Source organism: Hipposideros armiger, unplaced genomic scaffold, assembly GCF_001890085.2.
Source record: "Hipposideros armiger isolate ML-2016 unplaced genomic scaffold, ASM189008v1 scaffold_1322, whole genome shotgun sequence".
NCBI classification, from domain to species: Eukaryota; Metazoa; Chordata; class Mammalia; order Chiroptera; family Hipposideridae; genus Hipposideros; species Hipposideros armiger.
The window spans coordinates 143,357-156,343 of NW_017732672.1; the positions used below are offsets into that span (position 1 = coordinate 143,357).

Below are 12,987 nucleotides of genomic sequence, written 5' to 3' on the forward strand. Positions count from 1 at the left end.
GAGGGGAGGGAAGTGTTGGGGCTCTATGCTAGCAGCTACTGGCCTGCTCCATAGGGACAAAGGGGTCCCAGCAGGTTGAGGCCCTGAGGAAGGGGGGAGAAGCCAGCCACTGCCAGAAGCCCACTGCAGCCTTCCCTGGGCTGCTGCGCCCAGATTCTGCCTTTGGGGGCTTCTCCTTTCAGAACCACCCCTCCCCCATCAGCGCCTCCCTGGCTTCTCACTCCTGTTCCATCTGTCACCCCACAATCTGTCCTCACAACCCCCACCCCAAGCCACACTCTCACACTCTCTTGGTGGAGGTGGGGAGGCTCAGCCTCCCCTGCTCTGCCATCACCCCTCCCTACCCCCACATTCCATGTTTGCCTTAAGCCTCAACTCCTAGCCCTCATGGCCAGAGACTGGGAGGTCCCATCTGCCTGGGACCCTTTACCTGAGAACTGGCCAGGAGCAAAGGCTCAAGAGGCCTGCTTCTTGCATCCCTCTTGGGCACTTCTGGGCCCCTGGCAGCCACCTCCATCTCTCCAGAGCCCAAAGTGACCCCTCCTCCACTGCCAGGAAGGAGGTGGCTCCAGTCAAGCCCCCAAAGCCACAAGGGCCCCAACATTCCCCAGCTGTCCTCCCAAGGGCCTCTTCCCCAAGTTCTACCTGCACTTAAGGACAGGTGGGGAGGGGAATGTCTGTTCCCTCTTCTATCTCATAGTGCAATAATATTCCACTTCCTCCCCACATTGAATGATTTACTCAGATAAACAGTCTATGCTGTCATAATTTCTTTCTGGTCCCAAATAGAGTAAAAAATAACTGCTACACCTTCCATCACCCTCTTTTTTTTAAGATTTTTTTTTAATTCGGGAATTGGGGGGATGGGAACAGTGCTGGGGAATTGGGGGAAGGGGAACAGACAAGTTGCTGTCGTTTTGTTCTTCAGTCTAGTTGTGGAGGACGTTGCTTCACTGGCCCAAGTTGGCACCATCATTGCGCTCTTCCTGGACGAGGCAGATCAGTCGCCAGCTTCTGGATGGCTGCTCACGCTGGCTGCTGGCTATACACGGTAGCCCATGGCAACCCACTGCATCAGGGGCTGCAGCCTACGCCATTGCCGGCGACTCATGGCAGCCCAGCTCCAGGTTGAGCTGTTGTTCAGCATCTTAGCTGTAGAGGGCAGTGTCACTGGCCCTCATATGTGGGATCCGAACCGGGGCCCTCTGGTGTCCCAAGCCAGTTCTTAACCATCGTGCCACTCGGCCGGCCCCCACCACCCTCTTTTTCACTGGAGTCAGCTTGGGGGTTTGGTATAGACCACTGCTTTGGAAACTGTTCTTTGATTCATCCCCTTTAGGCCCTCCCTCCTCCTCTTCGCTGTTGTGTAAACTTGAAATTGTCTCAATTTTTATTTCACCAAAATGATGCAAACTCGATCCTTTATTTCACTTTGTGTGACACTGGTTTTTCCTTTATTCAGGAAATATGTATTTTGCCCATGTGGAAGACATGATCTGACCCCTGGGCAGTCAGATCATTCTACGGGAGTTAGCCAAAGGAGGGTTTTTAGAGAATTTTGTTTCTGATAGTCTTCATTTATGATTATAGGTTTTTTCCTTCCTCTCTCCCTTCAGTCTCATTACTTGCTCAGATGAAATGTCTTTTGTCAGGAGAAACTAGCCTTTGAATGACCTTCTTTTACATTATCTCCCTCCTTCTAGTATTTTTCCTTCTTAGTTTCCATGACAACCTTGTCTCATTGTTCCCCTCCTTTTGGTGCCTACTTCTCAATCTTTTTGGTGCCTACTTCTCAATATCCTTTGCTGATTCTTCTTTCTCTTCCTGAACCTTCCATAATAGGGATGGTAATTAAAATCACAACTGTGAATTGTTGAAAGCTTATGTATGTGCCAGGCACCCTTTAAATGCAGTAGCTTTTTTATTTTAAAGATTTTATTGGGGAATTAGGGGAGGGAACAGCGTTAGGGAATTGGGGAAGGGGAACAGACAAGTTGCTGTACTTTTGTTCTTCAGTCTAGTCATGGAGGACGTCGCCTCACTGGCCCATGTTGGTGTTATCATTGCACTCCTCCCGGGTGCGGCAGTTGCTCGCTAGCCATTAGAAGGCCGCTTACGGTGGCTCACGGCAGCTCACGGCAGCTCATGAAAGCTCATGCCTGCTGCCGGCCAGCCCCACTGCAGCCTACGCCATCGCCGGCGACTCACAGCAGCCCAGCTCCAGGTCGAACTGTTGTTCACCATCTTAGCTGTAGAGGGCGCAGCGTCACTGGCCCTCATGTGAGATCCCAACCGGGGCCCTGCTGCTCAGAGCTGGTGTCCCAAGCCAACTCCTAACCAAAGCGCCAGTTGGCTGGCCCTGCAATAGCTCTTTAATCCCTTTAGCAATCCCATACCATAAGACAGCTGTCACTCTTACTTTCTAATTTACTATTAATGTTAATTACTGTTAGTTGCCATATACTTCAGATGAGGAAACAGGCTGGAAAATTAGGAGACTATCTAGGTCCAGGCAGCTAGTTAGTGGTGGAGACTAACTGAAGGAGCCTGTGCTCCTTACTCGAATTAGCTCTCATGTACACAGGACCCTATGCTGTGGGTATTATTATTATCTGCACAGGACTCATGAGACCAGCACATGAAGTGATTAGCCAAATGTCAGGAGAGCAAGTGGCTTCCATGTCACACACAAGGATGGAATCTTTAAGGAATACTTGTTTGACAAAAAAGAGGCTTTTTTCTACCTTTTTCTCGCCCTCTGGGTAGCGGTTGGCCCACCTCCTGCCTGGCAACTATCCCCTCCCCGCCTTCAGTTGTATTATCACATTCCCTTCAAGCACTATGTTGTTGTTTCTTGTCTTTGCTTTAGGTGCAAATGGTTGTGAATTGAACATATGCAAGAGGAGACAGCTGCAGAAGTCAGTGGGGAAAGGGTGAATTTTTTAATCAGCAGTGCTAGGGGAACTTCAGTATCTGATTGGAACAAAGATGTTTACTTTCTCCCATGATACTAAATATGAATTCCAGATCAATTTGGAAATAAATGTAGATTTTATGCAAGTGTGTACTAATTCTTTAATAATATATTTTGTTGTTATAAAAGGAATCAAAATAATCAAATGTTCAAAAGCAAACCCTTTTAAAACTGTGAGAAAACAAATATTAAATCTCTCTTTTTTTTAATTGGGGAATTGGGGGGATGGGAACAGTGCTGGGGGAATTGGGGGAAGGGGAACAGACAAGTTGCTGTCATTTTGTTCTTCAGTCTAGTTGTGGAGGACGTTGCTTCACTGGCCCAAGTTGGCACCATCATTGCGCTCTTCCCGGGCGAGGCAGATCAGTCGCCGGCTTCTAGGCGGCCGCTCACTGCAGCTGCTGGCTGCTCACGCTGGCTGCTGGCTACATACGGTAACCAATGGCAACCCACTGCAGCAGGGGCTGCAGCCTACCCGTCGCGGGCGACTCATGGCAGCCCAGCTCCAGGTTGAGCTGTTGTTCAGCATCTTAGCTGTGGAGGGCAGTGTCACTGGCCCTCATATGTGGGATCCGAACCGGGGCCCTCTGGCGTCCCAAGCCAGTTCTTAACCATCGCGCCACTTGGCCGGCCCCAAATATTAAATCTCTTGATTAGAGGCTTTCTATGGTTAAGAGTGATGTAAGAAATCATAAAGGAAAGACCAATGTAAATCAAAACTAATTTTAGACTGTAATAAAAAATAAAAAGCATTTATTTGAGCAAAAACGAGCTGCAGCCTGTGAGACACACATTCAGGTAGCAACCTAAATTGTGTTCCACCGAGATAAAGGGGGGGGCATCTTTTAGAGAGAAAGTTCCCACTCAGGTTCTCAATTAGGTCTGTTTTGTATAAGTGAGGTATCCAAATTATGCAGTTCTGATTGCACAGGGCAGGTCTCAGTCCATTGATAAAAAGACAAAACCAGGGTTTCTGTGCAGTGGTTGATTCACACAGTGGAAACAAGCAGAGCATAGTGCAGGAAGCTGAGAATTCAGTCTGAGACTCTTCCCAGTATACAGAGTACTTGAGACGTCCTTGTCAGCAAATGGCCGCTAGGCATTTATTTATAAACTTTGGGCCCTGGGTTAACCATGGGGACTCAACCTCAGCAAATGAATTTCTTCTCAGTGTTCACAGCAAATTAATCTTTCTTCTTGGGGTCCACACCAATAACCCAGAAGACAGAATTGACATAAAAGACAAACAGAAACCTGAGAAATATTGGCAAGAAATAAGAAAAACAAGAACAGCAAACTTTTATTGTGTTTAAATGGCTAACATTTATTAAGATCTTACAACCAAGTTCCAGGCATATTCTAAGTGCTCTACATGTTTTCATTTCCTTCTCACAATAAGCCCTGAGGTAGATCCTAATACGTCCAGGATCTAAAACGTTCTTATTTAAGGGAGAAAAGCAAGAAGTGCATAAAATGTAAATATATATCTTAGCATGTTATAAAGCAAACCACCACAAAGATCAAGCGAGAGAACACTGCCAGAACTCCTGTAATTCCTGTGAGCCCCCTGCCCAATCACAACCCTTTCCTCTAAAGAAAAACACACTAGTGAGTTATGGCTTTTAACTTCGTGCCTTTCTTTAGAGCTTCATCACTCAAATGTGAATCCCCAAACATTACCGTTCTGTTTTTGAACTTTATATAAATAGAACTATAGTGCATGTGTCCTTCTGTATCTGGCTCATTTCCTTTACAATTATGTTTCTGAGATTCAACTTTGTTGCACGTAGCATTAGTTCATCATTTTTAGAGTTGCACTGCAGCATTCCATTCCATGAATTTACAAGAAATTATTTATCCATTCTACTGCTGATGGACATTTTGGTTTTTTCCAGTTGGGGCAATTATAAAAAATGTTATTATAAACATACTTTTTCTGTCTCCCAGTGCACATGTGCACACATAGGTTATGTATCCAGAAATAGAATTGCTGGCTTATAAAGTAAGTGTATTTTCAATTTTACTAAATACTACCAAACTATCTACCAAAGTTGTACCAACTGCCACTTCTGCCATCAGTGTCTAAGAGTCCCTGTTGCTCCACATCCTTGAAAACACTTGGTATTGTCAATAAAGCTTTATAACTTTCACTTAAGGCTTTACATATTTTATTAAATTTAGGTCAAGGTAAAAGTATCCCCCACTTTTTGGAAGTTTGTGTTACACCACTTCACTTTAAAAAAAAAAACACCTACATTAGTACCTCTTTCCACTAACTGAAATAAATCCCTAAATCTGAACGGGATTATTGCTTTTATGGAAAAAGAAAAAAAATCAAAACAAACAGCGTTCAGTGTTTGTTTTGCAGCCAGCCCTTATATTGGCAGAGTGCATCCAGAGCAGTGGGAGTGGCCTCATCAAGAGTCTTTCCAGGAACTACACTCAGCATCTCAGCATCAAGCTGCCATAGCTTTGAACTGTGTCTGTGAACATCTGTGCTTTATCTTAGTTTATTCTGTGCACCCATTAGCAAGATGTGTCCTAAGGTATCAGAAAAGTCTAAGAGAAGCTGTAAGGGTGTTATACTTAGCGTAAAACTAGACATAATTAAGTGTATTTGGCAGGTTATTTTTTGGGTCTGGGAATTCTCAAAATTTTTTCCATATAAATTAATAGCAATTGCTTCTTCCCTTTATGCCATTTGGGCTTACGAAAAGTAAAGTAGGAATGCTCTACTTTTAGACACTGGGAAAACCTGTATTTGATTTTATATGCAATTTTAAATGTAATTTGTTTAATTTTCATTTAAATGCTTGCTGATGGTATATAGAAATATAATTGATCTTTTTTTTAAGATTTTATTTGGGAATTAGGGGAGAGGAACAGTGTTGGGGAATTGGGGAAGGGGAACAGCCAAGTTGTCCTTCAATCTTAGTTTTGGAGGGCACAGAAAGCTCAGCTCCAAGTCCAGTCACGCTGCTCAGCTCAAGGTGCTATGTTCAATCAGTTGTGGGTGGGCATAGCTACCATCCCATGTGGGAGTCGAACCAGCAGCCTCGTTGTTAAGCGTGCACGCTCTATCCACTGAGCCATCCGGGTGGCAGCTCAACTGAAGGTGCCGAGTTCAGTCTTTAGTTGCAGGTGGGTGTAGCCCACCATCTCGAACAGGCAACCTTGTTGTTAGGAGCACGTGCTCTCACCAGCTGAGCCATCCTGCCAACTGTTGGCAGCTCAGTGGCAGCTCAGCTCAGGCACAGCTCACTGGCCCATGTGGGAATCAAACTGGCAGCCCTGTTGCAGAGCTTGCACTCATGAGCAAGCTCTTAACCAATTGAGACACTTGGCCAGCCGTATAATTGATCTTTTGATACTGATTTTGTATACTGATTTTGCTAATCTCTCTTAATTGCAAATTTTTATCTGTAGCTTCCTTGGGATTTTCTAAACACACAAGCATACCATTTGCAAATACTAAAACAGTTTTATTTCTTCTTTTTCAAACCATGTTCATTTTATGTTTTCTTGCCTTATTGCACTGGCTATGGCCTAGAGTACAAGAAGTAGTGTGTGTGTGTGGGGGGGGGGGGGGAGGGGGCGGAGGCATCCTTGTCTTATTCCTGAACTCAAGGGGACCACTTTCAACAATTCAACATTAAGTATAACACAGGCTACATGTTTTTGGTATAACATTTATCGTATAAAAGATGTTTCCTTCCATTCCTAATTTACTACAATTTAAAAAAATCTTCAATGGGTAGATAACGATTCAAGATGATAATATAGATAAAAGCTGTGCTTGCCTCCTCCCATGACCACATTAAAATTACAATTAAATTATAGAACAACCAACCATCAGAAGTCTAGCTGGACAGAAGTCCTATAACTAAGAATATAAAGAAGAAGCTATGTCAAGACTGGTAGAAAGGGTAGAGATGCAGAACAGGCCAGCCTCACACCCATGTGTGGTGGTTGAGAGGATGGGATATCTCGGCTGTGGAGGTCCCTTCTGAGGAGTGAGGGGTCCTAACCCCACACCGGGCTCTCAATCTCACTTATACGTGGAATCTAAAAAACTGAATACATGAGAAATGTAAACAGAAATAGTCTTAGAGACACAGAGGAAAATCTAAGGGTTGCTAGTTGGGAGGGGGTGGGGATGAAGGAGAAGGTGAAGGGATGAGACAATACAAATTGGTAACAACAATATGGCCTCAGGGATAGAAAAGACAGTCTGGGGAATATAATCAATAATGTTGTAAATATTTTTTAAAGGGCTAGATGGACTCATGTCTTATTAGGGATACCACTTCATAGTCGGTGTAGAGGCCTGACCACTGCACTGTATATCTGAAGCTGATGTTGAATAATATAGTATGTCAACTATAATTATATATACATATAGTCACGCGACATGGAGTAGAGAGTGAGAATGGAGTCAATGGAATTGTAATAGATAAGCATGATATTGGGGGTGGGAGGCAGTAGATGGGGGTATCAGACTACCTGATGTCAAATTACACTACAAGGCCATAGTAATCAAAACAGCATGGTACTGGCATAAAAACAGACACACAGATCAATGGAACAGAGTATAGAGCTCAAAAAGAAATCCATGCCTATATGGTCATTTAATCCATGATAAAGGAGGCAAGAATATACAGTGGGGTAAAGACAGTCTATTCACTAAATGGTGCTGGGAAAAATGAACAGAAACATAGAAAACAATAAAACTGGACCACCATCTTACACCATATATAAGAATAAACAAAATGGATTAAAGACTTAATATAAATCCTGAAACCATAAAACTGCTAGAAAAAAACACAAGCAGTAAAGTCTCTAATATTGCTATTAGTAATATTTTTTCTGATATATCTCCTCAGGCAAGGGGAACAAAAGAAAAAATAAACAAATGGTACTACATCACACTAAACAGTTTTTGCACAGGAAAGCAAGCCACCAATACAATGAAAATACTGTCTATTGAGTGGGAGAAGATACTTGCCAATCATACATCTGATAAGGGGTTAATATCCAAAATCCATAAAACAAACTCATAAATCTCAACACACACAAAAAAACCAAACAATTCAATTAAAAAATGGGCAGAGAATTTGAATAGACATGTCTCCAAAGAGGACATACAGATGATCAGTAGACATATGAAAAGATGCTCAGTGTCACTAATCATCAGAGAAATGCAAATTAAAACCACATAAGATATTACGTCACACCTGTCAGAATGGCCATCATCAATAAATCAATAAACCACAAGTGTTGGCGAGGAGGATGAGTAGAAAAGGGAACCCTCATGCACTGTTGGTGGGATTGCAAACTGGTGCAGCCACTATGGAAAACAGTATGGAGGTTCCTCAAAAAATTAAAAATAGACCTACCTTATGACCCAGCAATTCCACTTCTGGGTATTTATCCAAAGAAATCCAAAGCACTAATTCAAAAAAATATATGCACCTCTATGTGCATTGCAGCACTATTTACAATAGCCAAGATATGGAAGCAACCTAAGTGCCTGTCAATAGACGATTGGATGAAGAGGTGGTACATTTATACAATGTGGTATTACTCCGCCATAAAGAAGAATGATATCTCCCCAATTGCGACAACATGGATGGATTTAGAGGGTATTATGCTATGTGAAATAAGACATAAGACAGAGAAAGACAAATACCATATGATCTCATTTATATGCGGAATCTAAAGTACAAAATAAATGAACAAACAAAACAGAAACATACTCGTAGATACAGAGAACAAACTGATGGTTGCCAGAGGAGAAGGGTGTTTGGGAGCTGGGTGGAAAAGGTGAAGGGATTGGGAAATACAAATTGGTAGTTACAAAATAGTCATGGGGATGTAGAATACAGCACCGAGAATACAAGTATAGTCAATTATGTTGTAACCACTAGGTAAGGTACAGTGCCAGGTGGGTACTAGACTAATCAGGGGGATCACTTTGTAAATTATACAAATGTCTAACCGTTATGCTGTATATCTGTACCTGATATAAAATAATATTGAATGTCAAGTGTAACTGAAAAAATAATTTTTGAAAAGAAAAACGTTATTGAAGATGAAAAAATCTTCAATGGATGCTGATTTTTACTGAATGCTTTTTCTGTATCTTTTAAGACGATCATATTTTTTCCCTTTTATCTCCTAATATGTTGAATTATATTGTTTGGCATTCTAATAATAAACCAACCAGGTATTCCTGGAATAAACCCAATTTGGTCCTGATTTATCATAATTGTTATATATTGGAGGGTTAAATTTGTTAATATTTTGTATAGGATTTCTATATCTATGTCCATAAGGGATATTAGCCTGTAATTTTTCCTTTCTTGTAATGTGCTTGTCATATTTTGGTATCAAGGATTTGCTAGCCTAGTAAGACCAGTTCGGGAGTACTACTTTTTTCTATCCTCCTTTGGCTTTCTCCATTTACAATTGAGGAAACTGAGCTCAAATGTACTTAAATAGATTATTTTTCATATTTGGAGACTATCCAATTAGATGCTTATAACCATGATGTATTAACCAGCCTCCTTATGGATTCTTGTTTCCTATGTTTCACTATTATAAACATGCTCAGAAGAGCATCCTCATTCACATGCAGGTTTGCATATGAGTATGTGACCAATTATTTCCAGAGGATACATTCCTAGAAGTAGCATTGTTGAATGAAGGACTATGTTCCATAGGACTTGGAGGGGGAGGTGGCATGACTTATTTTGGTAGCACCCGCTCACATTCAGGGCCCTCCGTCATTTATTTTTTTTAAGCTGAGCCATCCTGCCACCTGTTGGCTGCTCAGCTCAGACCGGGACTTGAACTGCTGTTGCTCAGAGCTCAAACTCTTGAGCGAGCTTTTAACCAACTGAGCCACTTGGCCGGCCCCCGCCCCTCATTTCTTAATGTGCCTGTGATACTCTTTAACCCTGAGCTACTAGAGACTTTAATATGTAGTATTTAAAGGTCAATTAAAATCTAAGAAATCACCAAATTCCTGAATTTTTCAAGTGATTTGGAGGTTTTTTAACTTTTTAAAATGGAACTTCTCAAACACACACAAAAGTATAGAGAATTAATTGTATAATAAAGTTCCACGTTCCCATACTCAGTTTCAAGAATTATCAACATTTTGCAGATCTTATTTTATCTATAATCCCCCATACTTTTTAATGGGGATATTTTAAAGCAATTCCTAGGCATCATATCAAATGGTATGATTCTCTTATACTCTATCCATAGTTATATCTCTCCTTTTTCATTCCAAATATTTTTTATAGGAGTAAAATTCACATAACATAAAATTCACCATTTTAACCATTTTTTTTAAAGCTGAGCCATCCTGCCGCCTGTGGGCAGCTCAGCAGCTGCTCAGCTCGGGCTGGACTCGAACTGCTGTTTGCTCAGAGCTCAAACTCTTGAGCGAGCTCTTAACCAACTGAGCCACTCGGCCGGCCCCATTTTAACCACTTTTTAAGTGTATAATTCACTGGCATTTGGAACTAATTCAATTTTATTTATTTGTGCATTTCTCTTTATCCTGGGTCAATTTCTCCAGAAGTTTGTTTACTAGCCTTTTGGTTTAGTATATTGGTTTAATATATTGGTTTAGTTGACTTTTCTATTATTTTGCTCTCTTCTATTTCATTGATTTCTACTCTCATCTTTATTAGATCCCCCCTTCTACCTTACTTAAATTACTATATTGGACATTTGCTGCATATATTTTCTGTCTTCATTTTCAATATACACACATTGGCTTTAAATTTACTTTTGAGTACTTTTTGAGGTACATTCTACAAGACTGGATGTAAGGCAGATTTTTCATTATCCTTCAGTTCCAGGAGATGCAGGCACTTTCCTGGCTGAAGACCAATGGCAAAATTTAGTCTCAGGATGGACACAGGCTTCTGGAAACTTCAGATCCACAGCCCCAACCACTTTACCTTCACCCTAGCTAAGTACATCTTGGGGTACTCAAATAAAAAAACAGGCTGGGCCAACCGAGTGGCGCATTGGTTAGGAGTTGGTTTGGGACGCCAGCTCTGAGCAGCAGGGCCCCGGTTCAGATCCCACATGAGGGCCAGCGACACTGTGCCCTCTACAGCTAAGATGGCGAACAACAGCTCAACCTGGAGCTGGGCAACTGTGAGTCACCGGTGTAGGCTATAGTGGGGCTGGCCGGCAGCGGGCATGAGATTTAGTGAGCTGCCGTGAACGGCCATCCAATGGCCAGCGAGCAACTGCCTCACCCGGGAAGAGCACAATGATAATACCAACATGGGCCAGTGAAGTGATGTCCTCCACAACTAGACTGAAGAACAAAAGGACAGCAACCTATCTGTTCCCCTTCCCTGATTCCTCAACACTGTTCTTCTCCCCCAATTCCCCAATGAAATCTTAAAAAAAGAGGCTGATCTCACACGCTTTTGAGTCCTCATCTGTGAATCCACATGTGTTAATAGTTGGACTGACTTCCAAGGGGTTGTGAGGAAGTGATGTGAGAATTCAGGTAAAACACCAAGGGGACTGCCTGACACAGAGCAGTGGCTGTATTAATATTATAATATGAATGCAATGAGGTAAAACTGAAATTTCTTCCTTTCACCGAGAGAAACTGTTGCTAGAAATCAGGCCCTAGTCCAAAGACCCGCCAGCACAAGGCAGGTAGCAGTATCTTGCGGAAGATTTGGGGCAGTGGAGATAGTTCATTCCAGTCCAGCCGACAGCATGAAAGACAATCTCAGAACCAAGTGCCTGCCAAGACCTGACTTTTATAGGAGAAGAACAACGACATATATGTTTGTGTTTGTGCTAAGGAAGACCTGGAAAAATACACACCAGACGGGACTGCAGGGAGTTTGGGGAACTTTTATTTTTACTTTTTCCCTTTCTGCGTTTGAAAGCTGTTACATTTTCAATGAGCCTATGCTATACTAAACAATGCTAAAATAAGTTATTTTTTAAAGGCCAACCAATAAAAAACTGAACCAATCAGCAAATTACACAAAATAATCTCAGGATAGTTTCACTCAAAGTTCTCTCCCATTCAGCCTCCTCCCTGGCCCATGGGCTTCCTCACCTTCTTGGCTTAGCAGCTCCCATCCTCCAGATTTCCTTCTGCAGTTCAGCTGCTGTCTTCCTCTACACCCAGGCCATCTCAGCTGGGTCCAGAGCCTCACTAATCTTCCAAGCTAAGCAAGCGTCCCTGCAGTTGTGTTCCTAATGCAAAGACAGTTCCTGTTCTGAGAGGAATTATTTAGTTAGCTCTTAAAGCATTTTATTCTCTCCTACTTCATATGGGTGAAGTAGCCGAAAACTACTGAATTTAACGCAAGTCCCTGTGAAGAGGCTGAGAGGGAGGGATGGTTTAGATAATTCATCTACAAACCTGTTCAGAGATGTTGGGGACAAGTGTTTGGTGCAGTTATGTTGGTATTCCATGGCACTGCACTTATAGTGCACCAGGCACTGTTTTAGACTTTGGAAATGTTCACGCATTTCATTCTCATCACAACCCTATGAGTGACTTCCTGTTATTACTGTATTTTACCAGTGAGGAAGCTGAAGACCAGAGAGGTGAACTAACCTTGCCCAAGTTCATGCAGCTTGTAAGAGAAGGATCTAGAGTTTCAGGAATGCCCAAACCATGTTACTCCTCTCTTTATCCATTTTTTTAACAACTATGGGGACAGGAGAGATTTTATCTGACTGGGCAGTGGGAGCCAGTGAAGAGTTTCAAGCAGGGCAGTGACATGATAAGGTTTTCACTGTAGGTAGGTAGCCCAGCTTGTCAGTTGGGTTGCAGGCATGACAGACTAGAGGCAGAGAAGATGACTGTGTTAGAGAAGATGAGAACCAGACCAGGGTAATGGCAGTGAGTATGGGGAGGAGAAGATGGATTAGAGAGCTACTGAGGATGTAAATTTGGCAGGATTTGGCAATTTCTTAGATGGAGACAATGAAGAGTTCCAGGTTTCTGG

General features: G+C 42.4%; 1 protein-coding gene across 8 annotated transcripts in view; it reads right to left on the reverse strand.

Moving 5' to 3' along the window:
• The window catches only part of SLC25A53 (solute carrier family 25 member 53), a 49,874-nt gene that overhangs the window by 14,975 nt on the left and 21,912 nt on the right, over positions 1 to 12,987 (reverse strand). For 3 of the 8 annotated variants that reach the window (XM_019633487.1, XM_019633492.1, XM_019633491.1), the window contains exon 3: positions 12,087 to 12,249. In XM_019633487.1, coding sequence (XP_019489032.1) covers positions 12,087 to 12,109 — 23 coding nt within the window. In that variant the 5' untranslated portion in view covers positions 12,110 to 12,249. Of the gene's footprint in view, positions 1 to 3,752; positions 4,171 to 12,086; positions 12,696 to 12,987 lie in introns of those variants that run through there. The other 5 variants (XR_002122836.1, XR_002122837.1, XM_019633489.1 and 2 more) reach the window with 5 other exon arrangements.